This window comes from Tamandua tetradactyla, chromosome 6, assembly GCF_023851605.1.
Source record: "Tamandua tetradactyla isolate mTamTet1 chromosome 6, mTamTet1.pri, whole genome shotgun sequence".
NCBI classification, from domain to species: domain Eukaryota; kingdom Metazoa; phylum Chordata; class Mammalia; order Pilosa; family Myrmecophagidae; genus Tamandua; species Tamandua tetradactyla.
Window position 1 is genome coordinate 85,947,425 of NC_135332.1, and position 21,004 is coordinate 85,968,428.

At 60.9% G+C, this 21,004-nt stretch overlaps 1 protein-coding gene across 4 annotated transcripts; it reads left to right on the forward strand.

The window, feature by feature from the left end:
- Positions 1–264: 264 nt before the first annotated feature.
- On the forward strand, positions 265–19,477 carry GPR20 (G protein-coupled receptor 20). 4 transcript variants are annotated; one of them, XM_077163188.1, is made up of 3 exons: positions 265–549; positions 9,983–10,158; positions 15,863–19,477. In XM_077163188.1, the coding sequence occupies exon 3, from the start codon at positions 15,890–15,892 to the stop codon at positions 16,967–16,969; it is 1,080 nt and encodes a 359-aa protein (XP_077019303.1). In that variant the 5' UTR covers positions 265–549; positions 9,983–10,158; positions 15,863–15,889; the 3' UTR covers positions 16,970–19,477. The 4 variants fall into 4 exon arrangements, 3 of the variants coding, with proteins under 3 accessions (XP_077019303.1, XP_077019302.1, XP_077019304.1); XR_013176964.1 differs by lacking the exons at positions 9,983–10,158; positions 15,863–19,477 and adding an exon at positions 6,993–7,337; XM_077163187.1 differs by lacking the exons at positions 265–549; positions 9,983–10,158 and adding an exon at positions 3,391–3,458 and having other exon boundaries at positions 15,605–19,477.
- The last annotated feature ends 1,527 nt before the right edge of the window (positions 19,478–21,004 follow it).

Consider the following 21,004-nt stretch of genomic DNA (forward strand, 5'->3'; position numbering starts at 1 on the left):
TGTGCATGTGGACTGCAGCAGGGCCAGGCTCTGGGGGGGGAGGGAGGGGAGGAGATGTGGAGAAGACATGTTGTGGGACAGCACCCACCCCCGGATCCTCAGTTTCCATAATTGCCCTGGACTTGCAGGGTGGCTGTGCAAAGATGAGGCACGTGGAACCCCCACAGCAGGGGGCAGGGGGCAGGGTGAATGCTCAATGTGCAGTTGCCCTTCCCTCCATTATGCTGTCACCTCACAGCTGCCTGCCAAGGCCTCCTCCTCCAGCAAGCCCTCCTGGTTTGGATCTGCCCTTTGGAGACTTCCCTGCTGCCTTCTCATCCATGAGCCAAGCTGCCCCATGTCCCCATTCCACTCCCTGCCGGGGCCCCTCCCTTTGCTCCAAGAGGCCTCCAGGCCTCTGCCAGGGTCCCCTCAGGGGAACCCAACAGCCCCTTCCTGGCCCTGCCCTGTGCCCGCCATGGGCTGGGGCCGTAGTCTCATTGGCACCCCCACCAGAAGAAACCATCCCGCGGGGCTCCTTTTCACAGTCCAAGCCACCAAATTGAAAAGGTAAGAAACCAAATTGCCCCAGGTCACTCAAATGGGACAGGCAGAGCAGATTGGAGTGGGGACCTGCTGCCCATGTTGGGCTCTGCCCCTAGTAGATAGATTGGCCACCCTGCAGCAGGACCCTATGTGCCTTGGGACAGGTCTCCAGCCCTCTCTGACCTCAGGAACTCTGCCTCCAGGAGCCGGTGGTGGGCTAAGCTCTGAGGAGGTCCCTGCCACAGCTCAGCCTCCTCCCTGGCCGACTCCACCCTTGCAGGTCCCTGGCAGACAGCAGGAGACTGGGGCCAGGGTCCTGGGGCTGTTGATGTCCTCAGGTGGCACACAGACAGGGCCACTTGGGGGATAGATGAGGCCTGGAGCCATGTGCACCAGAACGGGGACAGGGGAACACTGGGGGAGACTATGTGACCCAGCTCCAAGGGGGTCATCCACCCCCACTAGGCAGTGGGGCTGTTTGTTTGAGCCTTAATCACTCCTGAATTGGGGCACCTTATTCGTCCTGAATAAAGTTACCAAATGTCTCAGTTACCAAATGTGCGAGCAGAGGGGCCGGATCATCAGATCCCAGCCTCCCGGGACCCCAGGTGACGGAATCGGGCCTCAGAGTCAAGGCCAAGTTGGGAGAGGGAGGGGCAGGAGCCAAGGGGCTCACCTGGCCCCCGAGATCCTGTCCCGCTAAGGTGGAACCAGCCAGCCATGCTAGTGGCAGGCGTGGGAAGGCCGTGGCTAGTGCAGTTTTTCACCCTTCCATTCCCCTGGGGAAGGACGTTGTGCTCTCTGATGCCCACTGGGCAGGACCTCAAGGGCTCCTCAGTGAGCTCTGGAGACCCCCCAGGGACCTGGACAGTGCTGACGGAGCACCCTACACCCTGCATCCTGACAGGCATCCCACCCCTGGCCCCTGACCTACGACTGCAACCATAGACCCTGCTCCAGCCACCCTCCAGGGCTGGGTTTCCATTGATCCCCGAAGGCTCCCTGGGAACAGGAGCCCCCAGGAAGAAGGGGTTCTGGGGGCCGCTGTCACTCTCTCCCCAGGCTCTCTCTGAGATTTCTTAGGAACGAGTCTGAGTGTGCCAGGCTGGAGCCAACAGGCCCTCAGAGGTGGGCAAGAGGCCTGGCCCGTGACTCAGCTGCCGTTGCCAGCTCGTAAAATTTGAGCCTCCCGCCCTGCCCACACCCAGGCGGCCCCCGCTTGGAAAGCCTATTAAACCACATTCCCTCCCATCCCCCAGCAAGCACCAAACCTCATGTGCCCCTGCCAGGCCAGCCAGGAGGCAGACGGGCCTGGGGCAGGAGCCTTGGTGGGTCCCTGCACCTCTCTGGGCCTCAGTTTCCCCAGGTCTGGACAGGGACGACAGTGCTCTAACGGGATAATGGAAGCCTGTGACCTCGGTGCTGCACTAGCAGGAAGTCTGGGGACAGGGAGGCTGCTCCAGAGTGGCCGGACCATCCTCTCCCAGAATCTTCGATGGCTCCCCATCACCCCTGGGATCAAGTACCCACAGGGATTGCTAACACATGGCATGGATGACCCCGACGTCACTACTCATCCCTTGCTCTCTGCTCCTGCTCATGTCATGCTGCTGACCCCTCAGCCTTTGCACATGCAGTGCCCACTGCCCACTACACTCCAGCCTCCTGCCTCCTGTTACTCCCTCTATCCAGTGCTGTGCTTCCCCCTCCATGGAGCACCCCCTGACTGCCCCCAGCCCCACTCTCATGGGGGCTGCATCACTTCCAAGTTTCTCACCAGACTGAGCCCTCAGAGGCCAGGGATTGTGCCCTAGGCCATGTCTGCGTGGCCCCCATGTCCTCAGGGTCCAGCCAAGGGGCCGGCTTAGTGAACAGCTGTCGGATGATTAAAATGCATGTAGGAGTTGGGGAGCCCAAGGGCAGGAAAGGCCAGGAGGGCACCTGGCAGAGGAGACAGGAGCTGCAAAGGCCCGGAGGCGTGATGGTGCCCAGACCTAACCCTTGCACACTGGCCTGGCCCCATCCACACAGCCCCCACCTGCCCCTTGGGTAGGAGTCCTTGCCGCCCTGGCCGCTGAGATTTATGGCTGGTAACGCCGCAGAGTCACACTAGGTCTCTCCCATGCAGTGGCCCACACACCTCCGGGGAGCCACTCACGTACACGGAAGTCATGTAGATCACACGTGGGCCCCATGAACACACTCAGACACACATGTGGCCCTATGGAGCCACGTGAGTCTCCCCATCCAGCCTGGGGGCACATTCATGTGCCACACCACACATACACACACGCACACACACACACACGGGTACAGAGATCCAGGTACCACGTGTGAGGAGCACACAGGGACACGCCCTGGACCGGAACACACACACAGAGCGATGCGGGGGGGCCCCCAACTGCATGGGACCTGCCCGGGGCACATGCACCCCTCCATCCATCTGGCCCGTCCAGGCAGGAGAGCCCGGCCCTGCGTGGACCCCACAACCACCTGCACTGCCCTTCCGCACACCCCCAGCTCCCCCCACACGCTCTCCTGGACCCTGTGGTCCCTTTGACAATCCTCAGGTGCAGAGCCCAGGACTGGGAACCCCGGCCCCCCTTCCCCCCCGGGGGGTGGCTTTGGCTCTGCCCCCACAGTGCCTCGGTTTCCCCCTCTGTCTCACGGACGCGAGGGTCTCAGGCATCTCGGGGACCCTCTGTGCCTCGGAAGCAGAGACACGCCTTCTCTGGGGCCTCGGGGCGGGGAAGGAGTCCGCCCGCCCCGCCCCCGGGCCCCGCCCCCGGGTCCCGCCCCGCCCCCGGCCCCACCGCCTTTGCCCAAAAGGGGCGCGGGAGCGCGGGGCCTGACGTCAGGCCCCAGGCAGCCGGCGACGGGGCGCTGGGCAGAGCGGGCCCCGGGAGCTGCCGTCCCGCCCGCGCCCGACGAAGGTGCGGTGAGTCGCTCCGCGGGAGACCGCCGGGGCCTCCTTCCCCCCAACCCCCGACCCGCCAGGCGGGAGGCTCCCAGAGCTGGTGGGTGCCCAGACTCCTCACTCCCCCGTCCGGAGGGGAGTGGGGCCCAGAAACTGACCCATCGCCGGGGCCAAAGCGCAGAGCAGGCGGCGGGCTTTTGCGAGTTTTGAGGGCCTGCTGGGTGGGTCCCCTGTCCAGATGAGCAAACAGGGAACCCTGCAAGGCCAGGGTGGCCAGGGGCAGGGAGAGCTCTCAGGGGCACCAGGCTTGTGGGGTGTCCCTCCCTGATGGCTCACAGCTTGGGGGACCAAAGCCCCACCTGTCCTGCTGGGCCCCTTTCTCTGGATTTCATTCATTCATTCATTCAAACAGCCCCACAGTGGCAGCTGTTGGGTGCCCAAAGCTGGAGCTCATTTTTCCCATCTGTCAAGGCAGTGGGGTGGTCCCAGAGGCTGGGCCAGGGGAGGGTTTAGGGGACACTGGAGGCACTTGGCAGGCTCTGGGGCTTGGCTGGGGGTCATGCTGAGGGTTGGGGAGCTGCGGGGCTGGCCTCTGAGCTAGCACTCACCTGTGAAGGGCGGATCCTGCCTCCCTTAGGTCAGGACCTCTGCTCCAGTCCTGCTCCTCCCACCGTCACTTCAGAATGTGGAAACTGAGGCCTGGGGTGGGCCAGTGCACCTGGCCCCTCGTGTTGCTCTCGGAGCTGGCCCTGCTGCCTGCTGGCCCTCCTTCTGTGATGACAGTGAGGCAGTGGAGCACTGTGAGACGGCGGCAGGGGCAGGGTCCCGAGGGGCAGCGGGTTGGGAACTGGCTGGTGGCCAGAGCGACTGGGCAGGGCTGACATGGAGCAGCTGGACAACCTCACACAGAACTGGGAACGGAAGGGGTGGCGACCGGCAACTCATGGCCCGAGGACAGACTGCGGGACCTGCCTACTTGTCCGCTAGTCTTCCTTCAGTGTCCTGTCATTTGTGGCCAGAGGGTCCTGAGAGCTCACCCTTCCCCCCTCCAGGGGGGGTCACTGCCCCTCAGCAAAGGCAGGGTCTGATGCCTCGATGGCCCTGGAGGGTGGGCGTGGGGAGGAGGTGGATGTGTCCAAACACCTCTTGGAGCCTACAGAGACCTTTGGTCTCTGCAGTGACCTGGTGTGAGGAGGCAGGTACTAATGTGCCCACTTTACAGACAAGGAAACTGAGGTTCCCAGAGGCCAGGCGGGGCTTTTTCAAGCATTTGCTGGTTCATTCAGCAGCAGCTCTGCTCAGCCCTGAGGTGGCAGCCTCTGCGCGGGCCCTTAGTCCAGCTGGGAAGCACAATAGAAAGGAGAGCAAGTGGGCGCTGGGATGCTGCTATAAAGAAAGTAGAGCGAGGTGAGGGGTGCAGGGAATGGGTGCTCAGGGCAGGCCTCCCCAAGGAGGCAGCACTGGGCCTGAACGACACCCCATTCCTGCTCTGCTTGAACACAACAGGGCTCCCCCTCAAAACAGGTCAAGCCAAAGCCATCCCCATGCTCCAGGCCAGCCCCGGCCCCCTCTCCAGCCTCTCCCCACTCTGTCCTGGGCCCAGCAGCCTCTCCCCATGCCCTGAACACACAAAGCTCGTTCCCACTTCCGAACCTCGGCACGTGCTCTGCTCTGCCCAGGGCCTCTGACGCACCCCAGCCACCCCATAGCCCATCTCCTGTCCCCATTCCCTGCCCCTGACTGGGAACTCGGTAAGGGAGCTATGTCTGCTTCAGGGCCCTCTGCCCCCCAGCACTGGGGTTCGAACCGACTTCTGACACCTCCGAAGCACATGGTCCTGCCTGGCCCCCTGGGCCACTGCTGGGCTGCACTGCCAGGGACAAGTGGCCCGGCCCTGGGCCTCTGGTTCCTTCTCTGCACAGCAGAGCCGTGGAAATTTCCAGTGGCAGGGTCCAGGCAGGAGGGCTGTGCACTGTGTGCCCAGCCAGGCCTGGGGCACTGGGAGACAGGCAGGCAGGGCCACAGGCAGCGTTCAAATCCCAGCTCCACCATCCTGGGCTGGGTGATCCCCCAGGCAAGCCGCAATCTCTCTGTATCTCAGTTTCCTCGCAGGCAAAATGGAGCTCACGATGCCCACCTTGGGGGTGTCCTGGGAGGAATCTTGAGGTTTGCCCTGGGAGGGATGGTGTTGGCAGACGCCCTGTGGATTGCATCACCAGGAGGTCGAGGGGTTGTGGGGGGCTGTGGCACTGACAGTGGAGCCAGGTTGCAGCCAGGTATGCCCTGGAGCACCCATCCCGGGAGCTCTGGAAAGCCTGGCTCTGTGGGGCTGGGGGCGGGTGTCAGCTACCCAGGCAAAGGGTCTCAGCCAAAGGGACTCAAATGGTCAGGCCTGATGAAGCTCCCCAAGCCTGAGCCCTTCTCAAAAACACTCAATGCACACCCCAACAAACCCTACTTCCTGAACAGGGGCAAGAGTGGGAGGGGGTCCGAGAGTCAGGCCACTGCCACCTGGGACATTCCAGGGGACCCAGGGCGAGTCTGACGCCCCCCCCCCCCGAGGGCTCAGCAAGGCCCAGCCGCCCCCGGGTGGAATGAGCAGAGGTTCAGTGCTGCCAGAAACAGCAGGTGACGTTCCAAAATATATGCCACGAACCCAAGAATAATCGCAAAAATAAACAGGCAGATAATTTCCCCAATAATGGCTATTTTGGCCTTAAGAGGCCACAAAGGTCACCCTGTCGGGGACACGGCTCCAGTGTACCCAGACACACAGGGGAACGCCCGCACCCCCAAGAATCCCAGATGTGTGCAACGCCCCAGTGGTTTGAAACCAGAATTTTTTTTTGGAGCTGGGTTCGAGTCCTGGCTCTACTCGTTCTAGGCTGTGTGACCCTGGGCCCCTCTCTGGACCTCTATATCCTTGTCTGTAAACCCCAGGATTGCAGTGGGGATGCCAAGTGTCCTGTGCAGCGCCAGACCCCCAGCAGAGTCTCAGGGTGCCCTGGCTGGACAGAAGGTGGGATCTACTCCCTAACCTGCCCTCCTAGGCCTGGTACGTGAGCAGCAGGCAGCACGCAGGGTCCTCTGCCAGCTCCCTGCAGGCTCGACATCTGCCTTGGGCCACCTGCTGCCCCAGAGCAGAGGCCAGGCTCCCTGTGCTGCCCTGGCCCCTTGTGTGGTGGGGCTGGGGGGAGGCGGACAAAGGGAGACCCAGGCCACCCTGGGAGCTTCCAGGGACAGTGGGGGCAGTATTGAGGGCAGTCCTAGGAAATGTTAGCACGTGGCCTGCCATGGGCCGAGGCTGTCATCCCGAGCTTCGGGGTTCTTGTCCTTTCACCCAGCAGGGGCCCAGCGAGCTGCGAGTTGGGGGAGAGGGCAGAGGCCCCCAACAGCACTCTGGGCAAGGAGAGTCAGTAGGACCATTGGCTGGAGAGGGAGGCTGAGATGTGACACCTCCTTAAGGCCATGACTCCATTGGGTGGGGGACACTGAAGTGGCCGCAGACCCCACCTGGGCTGGCTTCCTGATGCCTGGAAGCATGTTTCAGAATGCGGGAGCCTTCCAGTTCCACCAGAGACTGTGCCACCCTAGGCCAGCGCTTCCCAAAGTGTATTCCACCGAACTGCGTCTCCAGGAGAGCAGACAGGTCCGACAACTTGAAGGAAAGCTGTTCATTCTTCCCCCTCTGGGACAGTCCAGGGCTCATGGGCCCCGCAAAGGCTCTGAGAAGTCCTGCACTGTGCAACCTCCTTGCCTGGGGCGTCTCCCCATGTGTCGGCAGCCACTCAAGTTGGGGCCTGTTCAGCTGGGAAACCCTGAACCTCCAGTGCTCTTAGTATGCACAGTCTGTGTGAGTGCCCTTGAATGTTTTTCACTTAATCTATCCCACATCTCCGGCCATTCTGTCTGATTTCATTCATTCATTTGATCATTTTTTCACCCATTCAGCAAATATGGTTCCCTATAATACAGGGAGGCTCTGAGAGGCAGAATGACTTGCCCAGGGTCTCCTGGTAGGGGGTGGAGCAGCCAGGCTTGAACTCAGAGCCTGATTTTGGAGACCACTGATGAGTTCCAAGGGCAGTGATGGGGGGACAAGCATGGACCAAGCAGCCAGGGCAATTGGGGCGGGCTTCCTGGAGGAGGTGTCAATCCTGTTTGGCCAGGAGGGCTGGTGAGGTGGGAAGAGTGGAGCTGGGAATTGGGGAACAACTTCAGACCTGCCCCCCAGGACCCTGGGTGATCTCGGGAGGAGGCCAGGTCAGATGGGGAGGGCATCAAACCCCAGGGTGAGAAAAAAGGGTCTCAGCTTCCAGGACTCAGTGGGGCATCCACTCGGCCGCTTCTCTGTCTGGATTCTGAAGGAACAAATGGGAGTCCCCCACCCCAACCCGACCACCAGTCCCACCCTCAAGGTGCTCACAGTCTGACGGGGGAGGCAGGCTTGTGAAATGTGGCATCCCAGGGGGGAGGAGCACAGGGTGCTCTGTGGGAAACACCAGCTTCAGGAAGGAAGGGAAGGCTTCCTGGAGGAGGTGGTGCCAGAGCAAAGTCCTCCAGTGGGAGGGAAATAATACAGGAAGGGAGAGAGAGAGCGGGGAAAGAGTCCAGGTGGAGGGAAAAGCTTGGGTGAAGCCATGGAGGGTGGACCCAGTGTGAAGTGTTGGGGGGCGGCCTGCGGGTCGTCTGCCAGAGCGCCAGGTAAGGTGAGGCAGTGACGCTGGGGAGGGGGCACCTCCAGCTCTGCCCAGGAGCCACAGCCTGATGCTTCTTAGGGAAGGAGCCTTGCCCCTGCAGCCCCTGCCCCCCAAAGGCTGATTGCAGGCAGACACTGGGGCAGGGGACTTGCAGAAGCCAGAGCATCATCCTTCCCCCACCACGTCTCCCCTGACAGGTCTCTGCAAAGCTTCCAAAGGCCCATGGTGTGTGGGGCTCTGGGTCTGGGGCTGTCAGAGGAGAAATGCCGCCCTCCCCTGCCTCCCTCGGTTAGGGCTCACGGCAGCCTTGCAGGGCAGCCTACGGCCATCCCCACCTCACAGGAGAAGAGACCGAGGTTCAAAGTGGCCAGGTACACGCCTGCCCCAGGGGTTAGGAGCCCTAGCTCTGAGGCCAAGTGGGCAGTGAATAGCACCGGGAGCCAGGGAGGGAGGCTAGTGAGATCACCTCTGACCAGAAGCCTCCCACCCTGGTGACCCAGTTTTAGTCCAGACTCCTCCAGCAGCGTTGGAGGCCCTCGCGCCTTCCAGCACCATGGCTGCCTTGGCTGCTCAGGCCAGGCTTCCACCTATGTGCACCTTGTCACCTCCTCCAGGAAGCCTTCCCAACTCCCACCTCTCACAAGTTGCTCGCTCCCTCCTTGGACACCCACTCTTAGGCCCTGTGCTTCTCCCTGTCATACTGCCCACCATTCAGTAAGGGGTCTGTCTCCCCACCTGGGAGTCCCTGCAGGGCAGGAGTGGGGTCCCCAGTGCCCAGCACAGGGTCAGTCCTGGAGCCAAGGCTTGGGTCCCCTAGTGGAAACATTGGGCGGGGGGGGCATGGAATTCTCACGGCAGCACCTGAAACCCCTTCCCACAGTGGATCCTGACTCTGGGGAGTCAGCCTGGGTCTGAATTGGACTCTCTCCTGCTCACTGTGACCTTGGGCTCCACCCCTCACCACCCTGTTCCTCAGTTTCCTCACCTGGAAAATGGGACGGCTGGGCTAGAGGCTGTTGGTGGAGAAAGGATGAATTCCAGGTTGCCTCAGTGGTGGTGAGGCCCCATGGACGCAGCTGGGAGCCTTCACTGAGTGGGAAAGCATGGAGTTTAGGATAAGCTCAGGCAGGGACAAGCCCCAGGGCTGGCTGGGTGACCTAGTGGAAGCTGACCCCCTGTCACTATGTCCTCACCCATAAAATAGGGATCATCCACCCCACACCAATCAGAAGAGGAATCCAGAGACATCTCCCTACCTCCTACCCATCCCTGGATCCCTAAGGGGAGGGGGTGGAGGGAGCAGGCATGCCCCAAGCCATGCCAGAGAGACCATGGCCCATGGCCTGGGGTCAAGGGGAGCTCATTTGGGCCACAATATAGAAGGGCCATCCTCCCTTTCAGAGCAGCTCTGCAATGCAATGGGCTAACCTGACAGGTGGTGAGGTCCCCATCCTCAGAGGAGTGCAAGCTGGACTTTCATGCATGTGTTCACCCCCTCATTTGGCATTTACTGACCATTGCTGTGCAGGCCCGTCCTCTCTAAGAACTCACAGGCCAGTGAAGGCATCTGACAAGTTGCCAGGCAATGACAGAGCTGGGGGTTGCTGCGAGAGCCCAGAGAGCTCTCTGAAGGAAGAGGCAGGTGGGCCAAAGTGTAGGAATAAGTGACCGGGTTTATTTTAGCTGTGAGTGATAGAAACTCAACTCAAAGTGACTTGGGCCAAAGAGGGAAACACTGCCTTCCTATAACTGACATGTCCTGGAATGAGCTGGCGTCAGGCAGGGCTGGATCCAGGTGTTTGAGCCACACTCTCTTTACTCGGTTCCATTTCCCTCCCAGGGGAGCTTCTTCTTGTGGAACATGGCCTTCGACAGTTTGAGACTCACATCTGACCAGATTGGGGCAGCAGAAGTCCAGGGTGGGGTTGACTGTCCAGGCTGGGGTCAAAAGGCCACATGTGACCCATCATTGGAGCCCAAGGGGCAGCCAGCTCAGGAACCCAGAGCACGGCCAAGGTACAGAGGGACTTCAGCCCACAAATAATAGCGGGAGGCCCGGTGTTCCTGCCCAGGATCCCCGGGGTTGCCCGTGTACCCAGCCCCTGGGGTTCCATCATCCTCTCTCTACCCCATTCCCTGGAAGGCCCCTCAAGAGCAGTCTTGAAAGTTTAAGCCTGAAGGTACAGAGACGCATGCCCCAAAGGTGGGCCCTTTGTGTGTCCCAGATGGGCCCGTGTGTCCCAGGCTGGGAGACTGTGGAAGCCCTTGAGAGCGGGGAGTCTGCCTGTTGTACAGTTAGGGAGACTGAGGCTTCGGGAGGGCCCAGGCAGGGTCTGGGTGGGGTGCGGGAAGTCCTGACCTTTCCTCTGTGACACGTCATTTCATCTGAGACAGGTGGGAGGAGAGGTGGGGAGGGAGAGGAGGCAGAGAGGAAAGCGAGGCTGCAAACCCAGGGCAGAGAGGAAGGGGATGGAAGGGGCAGATCAGGGCGCTCAGTTGGGTTTCCGTGTCCTTCCCTCCCACCCAGGACCCAGTCTCTCCGCTTGGGGTGCCGCGGGGGCGTGCAGAGTCCTCCCTGCAGCTACCACCCTGCACTAGGTCTCTGAAAGGGTCCTCCTCCTGCTCCTCCCTGTGCCTGTGCCCCCCACCCCCTGCCTACCAAAATCCTTTCAAGACCCTCTTCAGAGGCCCCACCCAGGCAGAATTCACCCCCTTTGGCCCGGAGCTGGTCCCCTCATTTCATGAAACCTGCCATCCTTCCAGCCCCCACCCTGTGTTTGACAGCACCTCAGCCCAGCAGCCTCAGAACTGGATTCTAATCCTGCCCGTTTAACCTGTGAGGAAACTGAGGCTCAAGCCTGGCTTTGGACAGGGCAGTCTGGGCTGAAGCTGGGATCCTTGGTGGCTCCACTCCTTTCTCCCCCCCCCCCCATGGACTCTGGGTCCTTGGAGAGCAGACCCAAGCCCCCTCTGCCCTGCGCTCAGCGCCCGGTCCAGGATGTGGCCAGTGTGGGCAGGTGTGAGCCTCGGACTTGCTGTCCCCACGGAGGAACAGAGCTTTCCTCGAGTCGCACCAGTTTCCCCTCATTCCTGGCTAAATTTAGAGGCCGAGGGGGAGGGCGGCAGGCAGAGAGGAAGGGGGTGCCACCATGCCCGCCCACTAGTGGGAGGGGCCCGCCTGCCTGGGTGCCCCACTGCCCCTCCCTCAGGCCAGGGGCTCTCCTCAGACCGACCAGGGTTCAAGTCCCAGGCATCCCGGGCAGAGCTGGATTTCCTTGCCTGCAAACCTGGGGACCTGGAAGGCGAGCAGCTAAGCCGCAGCTGCCTCTTCCCATGAACCCATGAGCCTTCCTGGAAACTGCTCGCCTGGAAGAAGGTTCTGTGGTGACATCATTTACTGGGAAGGAAACTGAGGCTCAAAGAGGGCTATTAATGAACTCAGAGGTCCCTGGAGGAGAGAGGAGGCTGACCCAAGCCCACCCCTTTGTCCCCCGTCCTTAGAGATGGCTGGTGGTGGTGACATCGTGGCCTCACTCCCCAGTGCCCCCACCGCTACCCCCCACTGTGCCATCAGCCTGATCCCCATCTTTCCATGGGGAGCATGGTCAAAGCCCTGCCCTGACAGCAGGGTAGGGATGTGGGAGGCCAGGAGTGGACAGTGGGAGGAGCTGCAGTGAGGATGGGGCCCTGGGACTGGCCTCAATGTCCTGAGGACGAGCAAGAGGCCACAGTGGAGGCAAGCAGAAGTGGACGTGGAGACTGGAGGAACCCACAGGGGACATGGGGTCGCTAAGGATGCATGGGGAAGGGGTGGGGGTCCCTCTGCTGAGGGGCCAGTGTGCCTGCCAGCAGGGCACACCCAGGACAGAAGCAGATTCAGGGGATAGGAAATTTCAGAACGGCATTGAGGCATGGAGACTAGAGGGGAAACTGATACCCAGGGAAGGCATGTTCTTCTTTAGGCCCTGGGGCTGGGACCCAAGGAGAGAAGGGGGGCCCACCCAGCTCTGACACCCCAGCCCAGCTTCTTCCCTGTCACTGTACTGTGTCTGTCACACAGAGGGGAGAGCCTGTGTGCAGTGGATTTGAGGGGCATTCACCAGGCCACCGCCCCAGGAGGCCCACCTCCTTGGGCCAAGTACTCTAGAGTCCACCATCGGAGGGCCTCGTCCTTCAAAACAAAGGGATAGAGAGGAGGTGACCTCAGCCTGGGGCTGCTTAATACTTAAATCAGTGCATTAGTCACTGTGAGAAGTTAGGCAATGACTGTGATGGGTGTGTTGGGGGTTGGGGGAAACTGGAGTAACTGGGCTGGGGAGTGGGGGGGCTTAGGGGGGTATTATAGAGAGAGACAGAGAGAGCCAGACTCAGCAGAGGGAAAAGGGAAAGAGATGGGTAAGTGTAGGAAATTCAAGGTGAGGATCCAGTCTGTAGCCAGAGTTGTGGCTCAGCATGCAACTGGGATCAGGGCTCAGCATATGATGGGGATCAGGGCTCAGGAGTCAAGGCTCAGCATATGCAACAGGGTTGTGACTCGGCATGCAACTGGGATCAGGGCTCAGCATATAATGGGAATCAGGGCTCAGTCAGTGACCAGGGTCAAGGCTCAGACTGTAACAAAGGACAAGGGTTAGGGTATGACCAGGACTCAAAATCTGATTAGGTTGAGTGCTTAGTCTGTCATGGGCATCAGGGCTCATTCAGTGGCTGGAGTCAGGACTCAACATACCACTGGAATCAGAGCTCAGAGTGTGATTAGGGGGTCACCTTTCAAAGTTTGACAGGGATCAAGGCTCATTGTATAACTGGAACTCAGAGTGTGAGCAGGATCAGGGCTCAATCTGTAACCAGGGTCAGGACTCAGTCTGTGGCTGGAATCAGAGTTCAGAATGTGATTAGGGTCAAGTCTCAGAATGTAACAGGAAGCAAGGCTCACTGTATAACTGGGACTCAGAGTGTGAGCAGGATCAGGGCTCAGAATGTGACCGGGTTGAGGGCTCAGTGTGTGATGGGGATCAGGGCTCAGTCTGTGACTGAAATCAGAGCTCAGAGTGTGATTAGGGTCAAGTCTCACTGTGTAACTTGGACTCAGAGTGTGAGCAGGATCAAGGCTCAGTGTGACCAGGTTGAGGGTTCAGCATGTGATGAGGATCAGGGCTCAGTGTAACAAGTTCAGTATGTGACCAGTGTCAAGGCTCAGAGTGTGACACAGACCGAGGCTTGCTGTGTAACTGGGACTCAGCATGTGACCAGGTTGAGGGCTCAGGGTGTGATCAGGTTGAAGGCTCAGTGTGTGATGGGGAGCAGGGCTCAGTCTGTGGCTGCAATCAGAGCTCAGAGTGTGATTAGGATCAAGTCTCAGAGTGTGACAGGAATCAATGTTCATTGAATAACTACAGTGTGAGCAGGATCAGAGCTCAGTGTGACCAAGGTCAGGTCCCGTGTGTGCCTAGGGTCAGGGCTCAATGTGTGACCTGAGTCAAGTCTCAGAGTATGACCAGGGTCAGGACTCAGCCGGTGATAGGGATCAGGGCTCAGTGTGGCCAAGATCAGGCTCAGTGTGTGGCTGACATCAGGGCTCAGCTTGTTAGAACTTACAGCCGACGTGTGTTTTGCCAGCACTCCTTTCCACCCCCCATCCGGCCTTTGGGGTATCCCGACTGGCCTGCCTGGCCCAGACCCCCAGTGCCGTGGGCAGGAGCAGTGGAGTACCTCGAGCGCACTGCTGCCAGTGTGCGAGTCTGACCCTGGGGAGCCACCAGGAGGGCAGGAACACGTCCCAGAGGAGTTTCCGTAACAATCACAGTCCGTCTCTGACTGTGACACTGATGTGAGCCTCCTGCCGACAGATGGAAAACACTGGCAAGCACAGAGAAGGGGAGCCAGACGCAGTTTGTTTGGCGGTTCTGTCCCCTGAGCTAGCCCTGGGTACCTCCTTGGACCCCTGCTCCCAGCAATGCGTCTGGACATCCTTTTTGTTCATCACGGGGCCAGGCCACGGCGAATGGCACCTGTCCCTTCCCAGGGTCTTCTGGGAAGAGGTCCCCAGCCCCCCAACCCCAGCCTCATGGTCTCGGCTCTGTGCACCCCTCCTGCTCCCTGTCTCCCCCAGCCCACCTGTGCTGAGGAGGGCGGGTGAAGTCATGGACACGTTGGGTGCCCACTGGCTAGGGGCTGGGGATGCTGGGTGAGTCCTGCCCCTGAGAACCCACCCAGGAGTCAGCAGCAGAGGCCTGAGTCCACATGAGGCTGGGGTTGGTGAGCCCTCCCAGCAACCCCCGGGAGGCAGACCCCTGGGTACGGATTCCACAAGCAGGTGCTGACCTTTCTGAACCTGCCTGGACCCCCACCCTTGGCCGGTGAGGGCTCTTGACTACCCCTTGGCTGGCGCCCCAACCCTGTGCAGCCAGAAGTGGGGTCTCCATTACCCGAGGGTGGAAGTCTGTGCTCAAAGCCATGCAGCAGGTCCTTGGGGCGTGGGCGGGGTCCAGCTGATCCACAGCAGACACCTCACTTTTCTTGGCCTCCAGGAGGGCCCCTAGAGGTGGGGGAGGGGTGCCGCACACCGGAATGCCCCTGCATGCCTGCCCCTCCGCCCTGCTTCTCCCCAAAGGCCTCTCCTTTCTCCAGAAAAAGCCAGAAATGTCCTTATTTGGAGGATCAGCCAGAACAGGGGTGGGGGTGGGGGCCAGTTAACCCTTCATTTATAAATAAAGGGATAAATCACGGCTGAGTTAAACACGCCCGGCAGGAACATAAACAGAGTGGGCGCCCCCTCCGGCACCCCCAGCCCCCAGCCCTGCCCCCCCGCCCAATCCGGGAAGGGAAGCACGGTGTTTATTTGACTCACACCCAGCCTGTCTGCTGCGGGGAGGCCCCAGATGGGGGTCTGGGGTGATTTGCACCCCAGACCCCCGTGAGCCAGCCCGGGTGGGCCTCGGAATCCTTCTCTGTGGGTTGGGGGTAATAATGAGGGGGAGGGACCATGAGGGAGTTCCTGGGGTACCCCTTCACAAGGCCCCACCTCCATAGCATTGAGCTGGTGCCAGCCTGCAAAGAGGCAAGAGCAGCTGGGTGGCCTGGAGGATGGGGGCTGGGAGGGTGGGCGTGGGGGCAGCAGAGGAGCTTCCCAAGGGTTCCCACCATGAGCCAGGCTCCATCTGAGCAGAACTGCTAACTGGGCACGAACTACGAGGTGCTGGGTGCTGCTGGGCCCCTTGCCTGGATGGGCTCAATTAAACTTCCCAGCAGCATTGTGATCCCGGTTGTACTGATGAGGAGAAGGAGGCACAGAGAGGGCGAGTGACTTGCCTGGGGTCACACAGTGATTAAATGGCAAAGCAAAGATTCAAGGCGGAGGCAGGGCTTTAAACACCCCCAACAGATGCGCCGCATCGTTTTACTTGCACTGCAGCCTGTTACCTCTACTTTCTCACTCAGATTTTTTGCCTCCTTTGGACAGGTAACAGGCTCAGAAGAGTTGGCATTTTGCCAACAACCCGTTGCAAGGGCTGGGGTTTGAACTACATCTGTCTCCAAAAGCCTGTACCCCTTCTACTGGCGTGAGCTGGGTCCAGCAGGCATTTCTGACCCCAGGAGCAGCCCAGGCAAAGGCCCGGAGGGGAAAGTGTCCAGGGCATGTGGGGAGCCCATGAGCCAGGCAGGACCTGACCTTCCCAGCGAGGGCTCAGGTAACCCCCGTCCGTCTCCCTCTTCCCAGGCCCCCTGGTGTGCCACGCTGGCTGCCATGGAAACTTCTGCGTGTCCAGTGGGGCCCTCGGCCATGGAGGCCCCCAACTCCACGGCGGCAGCGTGGGCCAACATCAGCACAGCCGACACGCCCCTGTTCCATCTGTTCGCCCGGCTGGATGAGGACCTGCATGCGGACTTCCCGGGGCTGTGGCTGGCACTGATGGCGGTGCACGGTGCCATCTTCCTGGTGGGGCTGGTGCTCAACGGGCTGGCCCTCTACGTCTTCTGCTGCCGCACCCGGACCAAGACGCCCTCGGTCATCTACACCATCAACCTGGCGGTGACGGACCTGCTCGTGGGCCTGTCCCTGCCCACGCGCTTCGCCGTCTTCTATGGCACCCGCGGCTGCCTGCGATGCTCCTTCCCGCACGTCTTCAGCTACTTCCTCAACATGCACTGCTCCATCCTCTTCCTCACCTGCATCTGCGTGGACCGCTACCTGGCCATCGTGCGGCCCGACGGCGCCCACCGCTGGCGCCAGCCCGCCTGTGCCCGGGCGGTATGCGCGCTCGTGTGGCTGGCGGCCGGCGCCGTGACCCTGTCCGTGCTGGGCGTGGCGGCCGGTGGCAGGCCCTGCTGCCGCGTCTTCGCGCTGACCGTCCTCGGGTTCCTGCTGCCGCTGCTGGTCATCAGCGTGTTCACGGGCCGCATCGTGTGCGCGCTGTCGCGGCCGGGCCTGCTGCGCCAGGGTCGCCAGCGCCGGCTGCGGGCCGTGCAGCTGCTGCTCACAGTGCTCGTCATCTTCCTGGTCTGCTTCACGCCCTTCCACGCCCGCCAGGTGGCCGTAGCGCTGGGGCCCGACGTGCCGCGCCCCGTCAGCCTCGTGGCCTACCACGTGGCTGTGACGCTCAGCAGCCTCAACAGCTGCATGGACCCCATCGTCTACTGCTTCGTCACCAGCGGCTTCCAGGCCACTGTCCGCGGCCTCTGTCGCCGGCACGGAGCTGTATGCGAGCTCGGCGGTGGTGGCGGCGGCGACACGATCACCATGCACAAGAGCTCCAAGGGCTTGGCATCCCACGGCTTTGGCCCCCGTGCTCTCCCGCAGGCCCTGGTGAATGGGCCTGAGGTTTAGTCGGCGAGATGTTGCAAAGGGACCAGAGGCAGCCCGGGTTCAGTGGACCCTTCCCGAGCCCGGACGGGGTCAGCCCAGACAGCTGCTGGGTGCCGGTGGCATATCATTGTCATCCTGATGGATTGGTGATGGCTGCATCGAGAGCGATTCTAAGGCCGCGGTGCTGCGGTTGATTAGCAATGTCTGCCCTGGACTCCAGGGTGGGTGGGGTGGTCTGAGTGCCAATTATTGGCCAGCCTGTCCCTGGGGCAGCCATGTCTATTGAACACTCAGAGATGGAGCTGGGAATTTCTCCTCTGGGCCATTTTGCCCCCAGAAGAGTTTCCTCAGAAAGAGATTGTTTTAGCCCTGGGGTTAAAAACTAACCTGAGGAAGTCTCTTCTCCCCTCCCTGAAATGGAAGCATGAGGAGGGAGAGGAAAAGGCAAGAGATATTTTATGAATGGAGGGAGGGGTGCATGTTCTTTTAGGTGCCCCCACCTGAGTTATCCATGGTTTGCACTATCACGTGGTATGACTTGCCGTGAATAAGTGCTTTGATAACCTGTGACAGTCCCACAGAGGGGGGCTGTTTCACCCACTTCCCAGTGCTGGGGGATTGACATGCACAGGTGCCAGAGGTGGCAACAGCAGTGAGAGTCAAAGCCCGCTCCGTCTCTTCCAGAGCCCCTGTGCTTGCTCCCATAGGTACTGTCCAAATCTTCCCAAAGCCCCCCACTCCAGGAATGCAGATCCTGCCTGTTATCCCAGGAAGACTGCTGGGCTCACACCTACATCCTACTGAGAACAGAGGCCACAGTAACCCCACACCCTGGCCTCCTGGGCCAAGGCCAGGTTTCCCCACACCTAAAGCCCTCTGTCCCTACCCCCAGGGCCAGCCGGGGACTATGACCAGCCTGTCTCGCCTGGCACCTTACTTTTCCCCCTGCCTTCCCTGCAAAGGGAGCATTTCTCTGACATGGGCCTCTGATCACCTTCTCCAAGCTGGACTCCAGGATTGTTTTCCACATGCCTCCTGCAAAGTGTCTAAGCTCCACAGCCCTTTCCAGACTGTTGTGGGGGGGTGGCGCAGGGAACAGTTCTGTGAGGGGGATGGGGCCTCTGGGTACCTCCAGCCCCAGCCCTGCCCTTGCACTTGGCCACCACTGCTGAAGCAGATGAGAGGATTCTAAAGGGCTGGATTTTGCCCCTTGTCTGCATATTTGGGGTGACCCCTGGCCCATGTTGATGGAGCAGGAGGCAGGTGTTGGGAGAGAGCAGTGACAAGGATGCCCCAGCTTGGTTCCAGGCCCAGTATTCTGTACCCCAAGATGCAGTGTCCCAGAAAGGAGCCTGGGTGCAAGGCAGGGAGGCCATTTATATCCCCATTTTATGGACGACGGCATAGAGGAGGCAGGCCTGACTGTCCTGCCCCTCTCGGGAAAGGAGGCTGCCAGGAAACTGGGCTTGTCTGTTCAGAGAACATGGCAAGGGCACTGCTGGGCTCTAAGGCAGTGGTGCCAATGGTGGGCTTTCAGGCAAGGGGACTCAAACAGTTCTTTGTCCTTCCAAGGACTGTGAGTTGGCACCTGGCCCACGTAAGCCAAATAAGACCGTGAGGTTGGCAACAGCAGGTGCACGGCCCCATCTGCTCCCCAGACACCTGTGGGCTTTCTCCTCCCGGGACCCCCGAGTTGATTAAGTTCACCTGGACCCCTGCCACCCACCTGGACAACCACCTGGGGTCAGGGACTCTAACCTCACCTGGGACCCCTGCCACCCCAGGTCTGTATGTGGCTTTCCTTCACCCCCATATCTCATTAATCCTTGTGACAGCCATTTTTGGAGGGAGTGCCCCATGGGCAGAACTGAGATCCAAATCCAGGAAGGCACCCAAGCCCCCACCCCTGGTCACCCTGTTTGAAATCCCACCATTAAGCCTCAGTTCCTTGGGGCCTAAGGGGCTCTCCAGACTATAAGAGGCTTGCAGGAGAAGGTTGCTCCAGGCCGAGGTAGGGAGCCTTCCACTGGCACACCTGGTAGGGTGGGCCAGCTGTGTTCCAGCACCAGGGCCCGGGCTTTGGTGGCCAGCGTTGAAGCCCGTCCTTGCACCTCTGCGAATTCAGCCTGGTGGCACCCCCTCAGCGCCTTCCTTGGCTGGGCTCAGCCTGACCTGCCACCCTCCCCATCCCCACTCCTCTCCGCCTCTGCCTGGCCGTGCAGCTGAGGCCCCACCCAGATGGCCCCCCTCAGTTCCCTCAGACCCTTGCTTCCTCCTCCTGATGGCTGGCTCACTCTCACTCCAGCCTCCTCCATGGAGACCAAGGCCCGGGAGACTTCAGAGACCAGGCTGGGACTATCCTTGGTCCCACAAAGACCTGGGTCCAGGACTCTGTGTCCCCATCCCCATGGCCTCCCTTCCTGGATTTTCAAGAAGCCCGAGTGATGTAAAATGCCAAGTGTATTTATATCCGATGTAAACAACTCTATAACGAGACTCCAGTCCTGACTTAATGCTGTTTATTTCCTTTGCACTCAGGCCTCAGTTGGCGGGAATTGGGCATGGGACACTAAGTCAGGCAGGGGGCCTAGACATCCCCGCGTGCCCCACACAGTGCCCTGTGGACAGGTGGGGCCGCACAGATGGGCCAGCACTGCTCAGAGTGGTATTAGGGGCTGTGAGCCCAGACTGGCTCTCCTGGGCAGGGGACAGAGGGGCACAGCTGGTGGACTTGCAGGCAGGATGTGGCGCAAGGGTGATGGCACAGATCAGCAGAACAACAAAGGGGTCCTCATCTAAGCCCTGGCCCCAAGGCCACCTGCCCAGGGAGGGGACATGGACGGCCAGGGGGATGACCTGGAAGTGAGGGTTGGAGGCGGTCAGCTGGCTGAAACGAGGCAGAAGTGCCACTAATCGTGGGCCAAGTGCCTGCTGAGCTGTCCCACTTTCTGAACCTTCAACAAGCCTGGGAAGTCAGGATTATCACAGATGGGGAAACTGAGGCAGGGGAGTTAGCCAGGGAGGGAATTCAGGCCCCCCCCCCCCGGAAGCAGTGTAATGGGAAGGGGGCTGGTGGGGTAGGTCCCATCAGTCTCTGTCTGGCACCCTCCGAGGCCGGAGGCGTCTGGCTGTAAATATTAGGTCCTGTTTAGATTAGGCTCTGTTAATAGCAGGAACTGTCACCATGCCGCGCCCAGCTTCCTGGAGGCCTGGACTCCAGACGCGGAGTGGGGATGCCTGTCCGAGATGACACCATCCCCTCCCCACTGGACACCAGCGCCTTCTTCGGGAACCTCCAGGCTTTGCACTCCGGGGGGCTCTCTCTGTCCCCCTCAGGTCCACACTGCACCTCCCCAGGTGGTGATCATTCCTGAGCTCCAGGCAGGGGGCCTGGAGGTCAGGGGCCAAAGGTGGGCCTGAAGCCACTATAGCCCACCCCCACCCCCCCAGGATGTGAGGGGAATGAAGGTGACAGGAGATACGGAAAGGGAGGCAGGAGGTGGGGACAGTCAACCTGGGCGTCAGCAAAGGCCGGTGGGACGGGTGGGTGGCCCCGGGCCCTCTCAGGGCAGCTGCAGGAGCAGGACGGGCCCAGGGAGACGGTCCCCGATGCAAGGCACACTTGCCTGTCCCCAGGCCTACGGCTGCCCACTGGGCGTCCCCTCCCCTGTCTCCTTATGAACCTCCCCAGGTCTTCCTGTGGGCCACCAGCAGCCCCCACCCCCACCCCCGCACCCCCACCAGGACAGACCCCGCGGCTGTACCTTCCAGTTAGGACCCTGCCCCACCAGTGCCCCGCTGCCCCTCACTGAGCTCTCAGGGACCCCCTGCCCTCCCCACCCCACCCAGCCTGGTTCTCCAGCGTTGTCTGCCCCCATCCTCCACGCTGCAGCATCTGCACACCCACCTCCCAGGACTCAGTTGGAGTGCATGGAGCCAAGAAGAGGGCAGGGGACACCCCCGAAGGACCCTGGGGAGTCCTGCCCCTGGGGGCCCAGCTGGGTCAGGGGCTCCCAGCAAGTGCTGGGAATGAAGGAGCAGGAATCAGGGATGCTT